This window comes from Manis javanica, chromosome 5, assembly GCF_040802235.1.
Source record: "Manis javanica isolate MJ-LG chromosome 5, MJ_LKY, whole genome shotgun sequence".
Lineage (NCBI taxonomy): Eukaryota > Metazoa > Chordata > Mammalia > Pholidota > Manidae > Manis > Manis javanica.
In genome coordinates this window covers 130,136,571-130,151,103 of record NC_133160.1, presented here as the reverse complement: position 1 = coordinate 130,151,103, position 14,533 = coordinate 130,136,571, and the positions used below count along the sequence as shown (strand labels likewise).

At 35.3% G+C, this 14,533-nt stretch overlaps 1 protein-coding gene across 4 annotated transcripts in view; it reads left to right on the top strand.

The window, feature by feature from the left end:
- Positions 1-14,533, top strand: part of CEP135 (centrosomal protein 135) — a 114,535-nt gene that overhangs the window by 29,516 nt on the left and 70,486 nt on the right. For all 4 annotated transcript variants that reach the window (XM_037018724.2, XM_037018723.2, XM_037018722.2 and 1 more), the window contains 4 exons: positions 53-181; positions 3,821-4,036; positions 6,135-6,200; positions 8,270-8,408. In XM_037018724.2, the coding sequence (XP_036874619.1) occupies positions 53-181; positions 3,821-4,036; positions 6,135-6,200; positions 8,270-8,408 (550 nt within the window). The remainder of the gene's footprint in view (positions 1-52; positions 182-3,820; positions 4,037-6,134; positions 6,201-8,269; positions 8,409-14,533) is intronic.

Below are 14,533 nucleotides of genomic sequence, written 5' to 3'. Positions count from 1 at the left end.
GTCAGTTCAGAAACAGATTTTTTAAAATTACAGCACAATTCTATGTCTTCAGATTGAGCTAAGAGAACAAGAGATAGAACGATTATCAATTGCATTGAACGGTGGTCGCTCCCCTGACATCCTCTCTCTGGAGGCTAGAAATAAAAGCAATGAAAAGCTTATTGCTCATTTAAATATGCAGGTAATGACTTTTATAATTACTTCACTAAGTGTATAAAACTGTTTATAGTGATCTATGGATTTGTAAAAGTAACAGGCTTATTCACTGGGGTATTATTTACAGTGGGAAAAACTTGATTCAGCCACAGTATCCAGAAATAGCATGCATCTATTGAAAAATCACATATTTAAATAATATTTAATGAGGCAAAAATAGATACACCATAATGGTAAATATTAAAAAGAATAGAATAAGCTATAGACACACTGCAATCTTCAGTTTGCTTTTTAAAAAATGTATGTACGAACTTGGAGAGAAAAAACACAGGAAGACAGTACAACAAAGTGTACTAGCAAAGTTTTTCCCATATTATGGACTATTATTCTTTATGATTTACTTTATTTTCAAAAACTTTATCATTATATATTTCTTTTATAATATAGAAAAGAATTTTTTTAATAAATATAAAAATTAAACATGTAGCTTTTAACACCCTGTGTAATGGATTCCCTTGCCATGCTTTTGACCTAAGGTTGGAAGAACAGCAGAGTTCCATAAAGTATGACACATGACCTTTAGGAATTTAGACATGTCAGTGCTTCCTGGGCTGTAACCAGTACAGAGTACGTTACAAATATGACAGTAGCTCTAGATTAGTGCTGTCCAGTGCAAATATGATATGAGCCATATATGTAATTTAAACTTTTCTAGGAGCCAGATTAAAAAAGCAAAAAGAAGTGAAATTTGTTTTAATAATGTATATTTACTGCAATATATCCAAAATGTTATTTCAATATGTTATTAATATTGTAAAACACCACTGACACATTTTATATTCTTTTCTTTTTTTCTCCTATAAGCATACCTCAGATACATTGCAGGTTCAGTTCCAAACCACCACTATAAAGCAAATACCACAATTAATTTTTTGGTTTTCCATTGCATGTAAAAATTATATTTATGCTATACTGCAGTCTACTAAGTATGCAATAGCCTTGTGTCAAAAAAAAAGCAATGTATATAACTTAATTTAAAATACTTCATTGTTAAAAAATGCTAACCATCATCTAAGCTTTCAGCAAGTTGTTGTCTTTTTGCTGGTGGGGGTTGTCGCCTCAGTGTTGAAGGCTGGTGACTAATCATGGTGATGGTTGCGGAAGGTTAGAGTGGCTGTGGTAATTTTAAAGTAAGACAACAATGAAGTTTGCTGCGTCATTGACTCTTCCTTTCACAGTTTCTCTGTAACATGAGATGCTGTTTGAGAACATTGTACCCATAGTAGAACTTCTTTCAAAATTGGAGTCAATCCTCTCAAAATCTGCTTCTGCTTTATCAACTAAGTTTATATCATTCTAAATCCTTTGTTGTCATCTCAAAAATCTTCACAGTATCTTCACCAGGAGGAGTAGATTCAATCTTAGGAAACCACTTTCTTTGCTCATCTTTAAGAAGCAGCTCATTTGTTCAAGTTTTATCATGAGATTGCAGCAGTTCAGTCACATCTTCAGCCTCTACTTCTAATTCTAGTTCTCTTGCATATTCCACTGTATTTGCAGTTACTTCCTTCACCAAAATCTTCTGCCCCTCAAAGTCATCCAGGAGGGCTAGAATCAACTTCTTCACAAATTCCTGTTCATGTTGATATTTTGACATCTTACCATGCATCACAGATGTTCTGAATGGCATCTAGAATGGTAATTCCTTTCTGGGTTTTCAGTTTACTTTGCCCAGGTCCAGCAGAGGAAATCACTGTCTATGGCAGCTATAGTTTTATGAAATGTATTTCTTAAAGAATAAGACTTGAAAATCAAAATGATTCCTTGACCCATGGGCTGTAGAATGGATGTTACATTAGCAGGCATAAAAATACATTAATCTGTTGGAATGTCTCCTTCAGAGCTCTTGGGTGACCCAGGTGCATTGTCACTGAGCAGTAATATTTTGAAAGGAATCTTTTTTTTCTGAACAATAGGTCTTAACAGGCGGCTTAAAATAGTAAACTGTGTTGTAAACAGATGTGCTGTCATCTAGGCTTTGTTTTTGCATTTACAGAGTAGAGGCATAGTAGATTTAGTATAATTCCTAAGTGCCCTAGGATTTTCAGAAAGGCTAGTGAGCATTGCCTTCAACTTAAAAGTTTCCAGCTGCATTAGCTCCTAACAAGAGAGTCAGTGTGCTCCTTGAAGCTTTGAAGCCAGACATTAACTTCTTCTAGCCATGAAAGTCCTCTAGATGGCATCTTCTTCTAATACAAAGCGTTCTATCTAAATTGAAAATATATTGTAGCTAATGAAGGTAGTGCAGCTACCTTCATTAATGTGGCTTGGTCTTCCGGGTAACTTACTGCAGCTTCTGCATCACCACCTGCTGCCTCACCTGCACTTTAATATTCTGGAGATGGCTTCTTTCCTTAAACTTTATGAACCTACCTCTGTTAGCCTCAGAATTTTCTGTGCAACTTCCTCACCTCTCTCAGCTTTCATAGAATTGAAGAGAATTAGGACCTTGCTCTAGGTTTGCCTTAAGCATAGGGATTAAATTTTGGGAATGTTGTGACTGGTTTGGTCTTCTAATCCAGACAACTCCAAACTTTCTCCGTATCAGCTATAAGGTTGTTTTCTTTTCTTATTATCCATATGTCCTCAGGAGTAGCACTTTTAATTGTCTTCAAGAATTTTTCCTTTGCATTCATAACTTGATTAACTGGCACAAGAGGCCTAGCTTTCAGCCTGTCTCAGCTTTCAACATGATTTCTTCACTAAACTTAAATATTTCTAACTTTTGATTTAAACAGATGTGCAATTCTTCCTTTTACTTGAACACTTAGAGACCATTGTATAGTTATTAACAGGCCTAATTTTAATATTGTTGTTTCTTCTTGGGGAAACCCAAGATGAGAGAGAGAGAGAGAGAGCCAATAGGTAGAACAGTCAGCACACACGCACATTTATCAATTAAGTTCACCATCTTATATGGGTGTGGTTCATGGCTCCCCAAAACAATTAAAATAGTAACATCAAAGCTCACTGGTCAAAGATCACCATAACAGTAATGAAAGAGTTTGAAATAATTGCCAGAATTACCAAAACATGACACACAACTAAGATAACAGAGATACAAAGTGAGTAAATGCTGTTGGAAAAAATGACGCTGGTAGACTTGCTTGGCACAGGGTTGCCGCACTTTAATTTGTAAAAGAAATGAAGTATCTGCAAAGCACTATAAAGTGAAGTGCAATAAAATGAGGTATGCCTGTACTAAGTCTGAAATCCTGTGTATGTTTTACATTTGTAGTATATCAGTGTAGACTAGCCACATTTCAAGGGCTCAGTAGCCACATGTGGATGCCAGTGGCTACTGTATTGGACAGCGCAATCTAGAGTAATATTATCATCACAGTAATGTTCTTGTCGTGTTTAGAACTTTGTGTCACACAAATTTCTTATCTGTTTCTTCAGTGCTTGGAAATAAAAGCTAGTGATTACATATTCTTATTAAACCACACATTGTCAGTTGTGTAAATCAAAACAATGTAAGTTTACAAATATAAAATAGCTATGGTTTTCATTCTGGTATTTTTTAAAATACAGTCTTTTGCAATATGTTTTTGAAGTTCAGTATTCCAATTCATATTCCTTATGAATTACAAATTCAATTTAGGTTGACTTTCTTCAGCAAGCTAATAAAGACTTAGAGAAGCATATACAGGAGCTTATGGAAACCAAGGAAACGGTGACTACTGAAGTTGTTAACTTAAGTAACAAAAATGAAAAACTCTGCCAAGAATTAACTGAAATAGACCAGTTAGCACAACAGTTGGAAAGACATAAAGAAGAAGTGCTTGAAACTGCTGATAAAGAACTTGAGGAAGCAAAGGTATGTCTAGATTGTGAGTGTACATGAATCCTCCTAGAGTATAGAGAGCTTGAGCCCTTTTGGTATCCAGTTCAGGTCTTTTGGATGGTTGGTTGGTTGATTTTGTAATCTAAGTCTTTCTAAAGTGTTGCTTATACCTTCTAAATGTTTGTGCTTGTTCTCATTGCTGGGGTGTGTTTCTGAAGCTCATCTGTTCTTAGGATTGCTCTCCAGACTCTGTTCTATTTTTCCTTCAAGATTTTTGTCTCTGTCCTTTTATCTTAGCATTGTGAACAAGCTTTGAAATGTTGTCCTCTATCTTTATTTTGTGCTCACGAACCCTTAAAAGATATTTTTTGAAATAGTTATTAAATAAAAAATTAGAACTTTATTGAAATAATCTCTTAATAATATAATAATGAAATAAAACTGTCTTGATTAAAGGCTTGGCCAGGCCCAGCATTTCAGATTATCTTTTTGTCTGGTGCTTCAAAAGTTTTTCATATCTTGAGACAGCGTGATATTAGATATGTACCTTTCTTTTGAAAAGTGAGAGAAAAGCAGTTGTGAGAGGCAAGATGGAAAGGAGAACTCACATGATACCTAGACTACAAGTAGGTTTTCGGGTAAATAATTTTTAAGAAGGACTGTATATGCAAATTAAGAATCTAGATAATGATTCCTTAAAATGTGTATATGATGGTTTTGCATAATGCTTGGAAAGTCTTTATGTTATCCCAGGAATAGCTAGTTTGAGGACCACTACTCTACATCAATGAATTAATTTTATCCAGTGTCATCTCCACTAGTTAATGGTATAGAAGGAAACTGCCTCAACATAATAAACGCCATATATGAAAAGCCCACAGCTAACATCATACTCAATGGTGAAAGACTGAAAGCTTTTCCTCCAAGATCAGGAGGAAAGCAAGGATGTCCATTCTCATCACTTCTGTTCAACATAGTACTGGAAGTCCTAGCCAGAGCAATTAGGCAAGAAAAAGAAATAAAAAGCATCCAATATTATGTTTCCAGATGACATAATCTTATATGTAGAAGACCCTAAAGATGTTACCCTCCCCAAAAAAGTTGTGCATTAAAACTAATAAATTCAGCAAAGTTACAAGACAGAAAACACACATAAATCAGGTGTATTTCAATATGCTAATAAGTAAAATCCAAAAAGGAAATTTTAAAAATAATACCATTTACAGTAACAGCAAAAGGAATAAACACTTAAGAATAAATTTAACCAAGGAGCTGAAAGACTTGTACACTGAAAACTAAAAGACATTGCTGAAAAAATAATAGAAAACAAATATGAAAGACATATCTTCATGAACTAAAGACTTAATAGTGTTGAACTGTTCCTACTACCCAAAGCAATCTATAGATAAGGTGCAATCCCTATACAAATCCCAGTGGCATTTTTTATAGAAATAGAAAAAAAGTACTTAAATTTACATGGAATCCCAAGGAACCCAGAATAGCCAAACAGTCTTGAAAATTGAAGAACATGATTAGTGCATTTTTAAGTCTGCTTTTGAGGCTTTAGTTTCGTTACAGCACTCCTCTACATTACCCCTCTTCTTTTCTACCTACTTTGCATCTTCTATGCTCATGCACACAACACACTGAACATGGCTGCTTCTGTCCTGTTGGCAATGATCAAGAATGACACATGCTTACAAAAGATTCCTATTAGGTCAGAATATTTTAATATTGACATTCAGCGCTCTCAGTTGCAGTTTAGAGGATTAAGTTGGTAATACCAGATGGGGAGAAAAGAGGAAATGACAGTGTCATAAGTGAATCCTAAAAGTGAAAGTTCAGAGAAAGTCTCACTAGTATATAAGCAAAAAAAAGATTTTCAAGTGGCCCTCTTGTTTCGTATATTACAAGTAGGTCCCTATAAGTGTTCAAGATATTCAGAAAATAAAGAGGAGCCTCAGCTTTGGCCTCTCTTCAATGAAATTGAGACTTAGGGCTAAAGTTTCGATTTTACTGGTGAGAGAGAACATGAACTACTTGGAAAATCACATGGTCTTATTTGCAGTGTGACTTAGGGGTAAGTATTCTTGACTTTTAGGTGTTTACCTAATAGGCTTTTTATTCCTAGAAAGAGATTAAAACAAAGCTCTCTGAAATGCAGAATCTTGAAGAAACAATGGCAAAACTTCAACTGGTAAGTAGATGTCACATTGGATTGCCAGAACTTTTGGTAAGAAAATGGTTATGTTTTACTTTACATACATATTTTTTTAATTGAGATGTAATTTACACATCATAATATTCACACTTTTAAGTTGTTTTGGTATAGTCACCAAGTAGTGCAGGTGGTCACTAATGTCTAACAACATTTTCATTACTCCAAAAAAGAAACCTTATACCCATTAGCAAACACTTCCCATTTTCCTCTCCTCAGCCCCTGACAACTACTAATCTATTTTTGTTTCCATAGATTTGCCTATTTTGGATATTCATATAAATGCAATCATACAATATGTGGTCTTTTGTTTCTGGCTTCTTTCATTTAGTACAATGTATTCAGGGTTCATGCTTGTTGTAGCATGTATCCATTATTTCCTTTTTATAGCTAAGTAATACTCCATTGTGTGGCTGTAGTTAGTTTTATTTACTTTTATAATTCTTTAATCTCAAGTACAGTAGAGAGCAAGTTAAATTCAAATTTGGAAAAATCTTAAGATTTTTATGCTTTTTTAATTGCTTTGTGACTTATCTCTTTGCTAATGTTAAGACCTGGAATTGATTACTTGATAATTACCTGTTGGCTTTTTTTAAAAAACACTTCATCTTCTTTTAATACCTTTGTTTGGAAGTGCAAACCTTTTTTCTAAATATTGTTTGGTCTGGTGGTCTTCAGGTGAGAAAAATAATAATTATCCCAGCATATGCCTAAATATAGCATAGAGTCTTTTTTTTTTTTAATATAGTATATAATCTTACAGTCTAGACCTGGCAGAATGTCTTACTTACAGGTAGAGAAACTCCTGGGTGGTCACCCAAAAGATTGTTGAGGATTTTTTTTAAATAACTTACTAAATTGCATGAGTTTTTGATAAGATTGGTAACAAAGACTAATGCTAACCTCTACTTTTCTCATTATGTATACAGTACTCTTTATACAGTCTAGCTGCTGTTTTCTGGTGGCATAAGGAAAATTAAAAAATGAGGCCATTATGATATGCTGGCACATAGTAGGTGCTCAGATACTTGTTGGCATTTATTTGCTCACTATGAATAGCATATAGTGGCTTCCTTTTTATTCAGTTGCAGGTATTCTGTTCAATTCAATATTGAATAGTTGAATATCTCAACCTGCTAAGTGTTATCCACTCTTGAGTCTCATAGATATGAAATTCTTTCATGAGGTCAGTAAACAGAAAGTAGATATTTTGGTGATGTTTTTACCACACGTAAGCTCCATCAGGACAGACACTTCTGCTTTTTGTTCACTGCTGTTTGTGTGTACACTATAAACAGTTGAATGCGATTCAGAATGCTTGTCCTAGAACTCTGACCAAGTTTCAGTAGTCTTGAGTGACAGTAAGATGTTGTAGTTATTTTCTGACCTTTTTTCCATTAGTGCTTCATTTTATGGGTTTCTAAAGATAAATACTAATGATACTAATCGCTAACGTTTATTAAGCACTTGCCACATCCTGGACATTGTGCAGAGTGTATCACACCATAAGTTCATCCCCAGCAGTGAATACTCCATGTCCTGGTACTTCTCTCCATTGGGGAATGGGGTCTTAATCCCATTGTGTGCCGATGAGGCTGAGCGAATACCACTATAGTTACAGATACCTGTGGTAGTCTCAGAGCTCTAGGACTTTCTTCTTGCCCTATGCCCTTTCTTTTGCCCTCCTTTAAAAATAAAAAGCTTTAAAACTTACTATTTCAGAAACTCTGAAATGCTAAATAAATTAAACTATGCTAAATAATTAAAAGAAAGTATGCATATTAGATGATATGCTAAATAAATTAAAAGAAAAAAATCTGATAATCCTATTCAGAAAGAAGCACTGTTGCCATTTGGATTTTATGTTCCTTTTAGCTACAGGTGATAATTAACTTTGAAATGAAACCATATATTTCACAAACTTAAAGGGTGTGTATATGTGTATGTGAATTACTTTTAAATAAATGTGCTCACAAAAATGTGTATTTTAAGTGGCATAATATCTACAAAGTTGTTAGAAATATTAATTATAGTGTTAAAATTTGCAGGAATTAAACTCATGCCATAAAGAAAAGGAGAAGCTGAGTGATGAACTCCTTATAAAATCAGACCTGGAAACTATTGTTCATCAGCTTGAACAAGAAAAGCAAAGACTTACCAAAAAAATGGAAAGCTTTGCAGTTACAGGTAAAATGTAAAATGCTGCCAACTTAAAAAATGATTGTGTTTTTCTCTTCTTGTACTATTTTTCTTAGTAGATGTTTCATTCATTCATTCAATAAATCTTTCTTGAGTCCTTTCTATATCAGAAACTATACTAGACATTGTACATATAGTAGAAAATCTCTATCCCTCAAGGACCGTACAAGATTCTTTATATTTTGACTAGTTGGTACATGGAACCCAGCTTGAATATTTTCCAGTAGAAGTATATCCTTTTTTTTGTGTGTGTGTAGTTTTATAGGTATATACATACCGTTTTTTTGTTTTGTTATTACTATATCATTGATATACAATCTTATAAGGGATTCACATGAGCAACATGTGGTTTTTACATTCACCCATATTATCGAGTTCCTCCTCCATATCCCATTGCAGTCACTGTCCAACAGCATAGTAAGATGCTATAGAGTCACTACTTGTCTTCTTTGTGATGTACTGCCTTCCCCATGGCCTCCCTACATTATGTGTGTTAATCGTAATACCCATGAGTCCCCTTCTCCCTCTCTCCCCACCCCCTTCCCTTTGGTATCCGCTCGTACCTTTTTGGAGTCTGTGAGTCCACTATTGTCTTCTTTCCTCAGTTTTGCTTCGTTATATGCCACAAATTAGTGAAATCATTTGGTACTTGTCTTTCTCAACCTGGCTTATTTCACTGAACATAATACCCTCTAGCTCCATCCATGCTGAAAATGGTAGGATTTGTTTTCTTCTTCTGGCTGAATAGTATTCCTTGTATATATGCCACATCTTCTTTATCCATTCATCTACTGATGGACACTTAGGTTGCTCGCATTTCTTGGCTATTGTAAGTAGTGCTGTGATGAACACAGGGTCTGCATGGCATTTCTGCCTAGGCTATTCACCCTATTTCTTGATTTAACAACTTTGGATAACATCTGTTGTCTTCCATCTATAATGTATATTTTGCTCACTTACCATCACCATCTCTGTACTTTCTTCAACCAGTGAGATTATATCACTATTTTTGTCCATCTTTTTATTTACGTATCAGCCTCTGTTTCATGTACCATCAATCTTTTCTACTCTGTATCTCTCCAAGCCTTCACCTTCTTTTCCCTCTCTGCCTCTTAGCTTTCAGCTGTACTTCTGCTTACACCATTACACCATTTATATTGTGCTCTAACCAAAGTTTTCTTGCCATGACAAATTTCTTGTTCTTCAATGAAAAAGGCTGTCAGTATTTTTATAGGGATTGCATTGAATCTGTAGATTGCTTTAGGCAGGATGGCCATTTTGACAATATTAATTACCTAAGAGCATGGGATGAATTTCCATTTATTAGTATCCTCTTTAATTTCTCTTAGAAGTGTTTTGTAGTTTTCAGGGTATAGGTCTTTCACTTCCTTGGTTAGGTTTGTTCCTAGATATTTTATTCTTCTTGATGCAATTGTGAATGGAATTGTTTTCCTAATTTCATTTGCTGCTAGATCATCGTTACTACATAGGAATGCAAAAGATTTCTGTGTATTAATTTTATATCCTGCAACTTTGCTGGATTCAGATAGTAGTTCTAGTAGTTTTGGAGTGGATTATTTAGGGCTTTTTATGTATCATGACTTCTGCGAACAGTGACAGTTTGACTTCTTCCTTATCAATCTGGATGCCTTTTATTTCTTTGTGCTGTCTGATTGCCATGGCTAGGACCTCCAGTACTATGTTGAATAAAAGTGGGGAGAGTGACATTCCTGTCTTCTTCTGGATCTTAGAGGAAGAGCTTTCAGCTTCTTGCTGTTAAGTATGATGTTGGCTGTGAGTTTGTTATATATGGCCTTTTTTATGTTGAGGTACTTGCCCTCTATACCCATTTTGTTGAGAGTATTTATCATGAATGGATGTTAAATATTCTTGAATGCTTTTTCAGCATCTATGGAGATGATTATGTGCTTTATGTCCTTCTTTTTGTTGATGTGGTGTATGATGTTGATGGATTTTCGAATGTTGTACCATCCTTGCATCCCTGAGATGAATCCCACTTGATGATGGTGTATGATCTTCTTGATGTATTTTTGAATTTGGTTTGCTAATATTTTGTTGAGTATTTTTGTATCTGTGTTCATCAGAGATTTCGGTCTGTAATTTTCTTTTTTCTGGTGTCTTTGCCTGGTTTTGGTATTAGAGTGATGCTGGCTTTATAGAATGAGTTTGGAAATATTCCTTCCTCTTCTATTTTTTTGGAAAACTTCAAGGAGAATGGGTATTATGTTTTCTCTAAATGTCTGATAAAATTCAGCAGTGAATCCATCTGTCTGGGGGTTTTGTTCTTGGGTAGATTTTTGATTACCAATTCAATTTCATTGCTGGTAATTGCTCTGTTTAGATTTTCTGTTTCTTCCTGGGTCAGTCTAGTGAAGTTGTATTTTTCTGGAAAGTTGTCCATTTCTTCTTGCTTATCCAGTTTGTTAGCATATAGATTTTCGTAGTGTTCTCTAATAATTCTTTATATTTCTGTGGTGTCCATTGTGATTTTTCCTTTCTCATTTCTGATTCTGTTTATGTGTGTCAATTCTCTTTTTTTCTTGATAATTTTGGCTTGGGGTTTATCTCTTTTGTTTATTTTCTCAAAAAATGAGAAAGATCCTGCTTTTCATTGATTCTTTCTATTGTTTTATTCTTCTTGCTTTTATTTACTTCTCTGATCTTTATTATGTCCCTCCTTCTGCTGACTTTGAGCTTCATTTCTTCTTCTTTTTCTAGTTTCAATAATTTTGAATTTAGACTATTGATTTGGGATTGTTCTTCCTTCTTTAAATAGGCCTGAATTGCTATATACGTCCCTCTGAGAACTGCCTTCACTGCGTCACACAGAACTTGGGCGTTGTGCTATTCTTTTCATTTTTCTCCATATATTGCTTGATCTCTGTTTTAATTTGGTCATTGATCCATTGATTATTTAGGAGCATGTTGTTAAGACTCCATGTGTTTGTGAGTCTTTTTGTTTTCTTTGTACAATTTATTTCTAGTTTTATACCCTTGACCTGAGAAGTTGGTTGGTACAATTTCAACCTTTTTGAATTTACTAATGCTCTTTTTGTGGCCTAGTATGTGGTCTGTTCTGGAAAATGTTCTGTGTGCACTCGAAAAGAATGTGTATCCTGCTTCTTTTGGGTGGAGAGTTCTGTAGATGTTCGTTAGGTCCATCTGTTCTAATGTGTTGTTTAATGTGTCTGTCTCCTTACCTATTTTTTGTCTGGTTGATCTCTCCTTTGGATTGAGTGGTGTGTTGAAGTTTCCTAGAATGAATGCATTACATTCTATTTCCCCTTTTAATTCTGTTAGTATTTGTTTCACATACATAGGTGCTCCTGTGTTGGGTGCATAGATATGTATAATGGTTATATCCTCTTGTTGGATTGACCCCTTTATCATTATGTAATGTCCTTCTTTGTCTCTTGTGGCTTTCTTTGTTTTGACGTCTGTTTTGTCTGAATCAAGTACTGCTACTGCTGCTTTTTGCTCCCTATTGCATGAAATATCTTTTTCCATCCCTTTCCTTTTAGTCTGTGTATGTCTTTGGGTTTGAAATGACTCTCTTGTAGGCAGCATATAGTTGGGTCTTGTTTTTTAATCCATTCAGTGACTCTTATATCTCTGGATTGGTTCGTTCAGTCCTTTTACATTTAGGGTGATTACCAATAAGTATGTACTTATTGCCATTGCAGGTTTTAGAGTCTTGGTTACCAAAGGTTCACGGGTAATTTCCTATCTAAGAGTCGAACTTAACTCACTTATTATGCTATTACAAACACAATTTAAAGGTTCTTTTTTTTCCCCCTCCTTTTCTTCATCCTCCGTTCTTTATATTTAGGTATATTCTGTACTCTTGTTTATCCCTTTCTGTTACCTCTGGGGATAGCAATTTAACCTTAGGAATACTTCCATCAATAGCATTCCCTCCAAAATACACTGTAGAGATGATTTGTGGGACATAAATTCTCTCAGCTTCTAGTTATCTGGAAATTGCTTAATCCCTCCATCAAACTTAAATGATAATCTTGCCAGATAAAGTGTTCTTGGCTCAAGGCCCTTCTGCTTCATTGCATTAAATATATCATACCACTCCCTTGTGGCCTGTAAGGTTTCTGCTGAGAAGTCTGATGATAGCCTGATGGGTTTTCCTTTGTATGTGATCTCATTTTTCTCTCTGGCTGCTTTTAATAGTCTGTCCTTATCCTTGATCTTTGCCATTTTAATTATATGTCTTGGTGTTGTCTTCCTTGGGTCCCTCGTGTTGAGATCTGTGTACCTCCGTGGCTTGCGAGACTATCTCCTTCCCCATATTAGGGATGTTTCCAGCAATAACTTCCTGAAAAACAATTCCTATCTCTTTTTCTCTCTCTCCTTCTTCTGACACCCCTATAATACGAATATTGTTATGTTTGGATTCGTCACATAGTGCTCTCAGTATTCTTTCATTCTTAGAGATTCTTTTTTCTCTCTGTGCCTCAGCTTATTTGTATACCTCTTTCCTACTTTCTATTTCATTTATTGTCTCCTCCATTGTATCTAATCTTTTTTTTATAGTAACAGTACATTTTTATTTTGCTATCATTAATGTACAATTACATGAAAAACATTATGGTTACTAGACTCCCCCTATTATCAAGTCCCTACCACATACCCCATTACAGTCACTGTCCATCATGGAGTAAGATGCTATAGAATCACTGCTTGTCTTCTCTGTGTTATACTACCTTCCCCGTGTCCCCTCGCCCTACATTATGTATGCTAATTGTAATGTCCCCTTTTCCTCCTTATCCCTCCCTCCCTTCCCACCCATCCTCCCCAATCCCTTTCCCTTTGGTAACTGTTAGTCCATTCTTGGGTTCTGTTATTCTGCTGCTATTTTGTTCCTTCAGTTTTCCTTTGTTCTTATACTCCACATATGAGTGAAATCATTTGGTGTTTGTCTTTCTCCACCTGGCTTATTTATACCCTCTAGCTCCATCCATGTTGTTGCAAATGGTAGGATTTGTTTTCTTCTTATGGCTGAATAATATTCCATTGTGTATATGTACCACATCTTCTTTATCCATTCATCTACTGATGGACACTTAGGTTGTTTCCATTTCTTGGCTATTGTAAGTAGTGCTGCAATAAACATAGGGGTGCATTATGTCTTTTTCAAACTGGGCTGCTGCATTCTTAGGGTGAATTCCTAGGAGTAGAATTCCTGGGTCAAATGGTATTTCTATTTTGAGTTTTTTGAAGAACCTCCATGCTGCTTTCCACAACGGTTGTAGTGTTTTACATTCCCACCAGCAGCGTAGGAGAGTTCCCATTTCTCCACATCATCGCCAACATTTGTGGTTGTTTGTCTTTTTGATGTTGGCCATCCTAAGTGGTGTGAGGTGATATCTCATTGCAGTTTTAATTTGCATTTCTCTGATGATTAGCGATGTGGAGCATCTTTTCATGTGCCTGTTGGCTATCTGAATTCTTTCTTTGGAGAAGTGTCTGTTCAACTCCTCTGCCCATTTTTTAATTGACTCATATGCTTTTTGTTTGTTGAGGTGCGTGAGCTCTTTATATACTTTGTATGTCAACCCTTTATTGGATCTGTCATTTATGAATATATTCTCCCATACTATAGGATGTCTTTTTGTTCTACTGATGGTGTCCTTTGCTGTACAGAAGCTTTTTAGTTTGATATAGTCCCACTTGTTCATTTTGCTTTTGTTTCCCTTGCCCCTGGAGATATGTTCATGAAGAAGTTGCTCCTGTTCATGTCCAACAGATTTTTGCGTATGTTTTTTTCTAAGAGTTTTATGGTTTCATGACTTACATTCAAGTGTTTGATCCATTTTGAGTTTACTTTTGTATATGGGATTAGACAATAATCCAGTTTCATTCTCTTACATGTAGCTATCCAGTTTTGCCAACACCAGATGTTGAAGAGGCTGTCATTTCCCCTTTGTATATCCATGGCTCCTTTATCATATATTAATTGACCATATATGCTTGCGTTTATATCTGGGCTCTGTAGTCAATTCCATTGGTCTATGGGTCTGTTTTTGTGCCAGTGCCAAATTGTCTTGATTACTGTGGCTTTGTAGTGGAGCTTGAAGTCA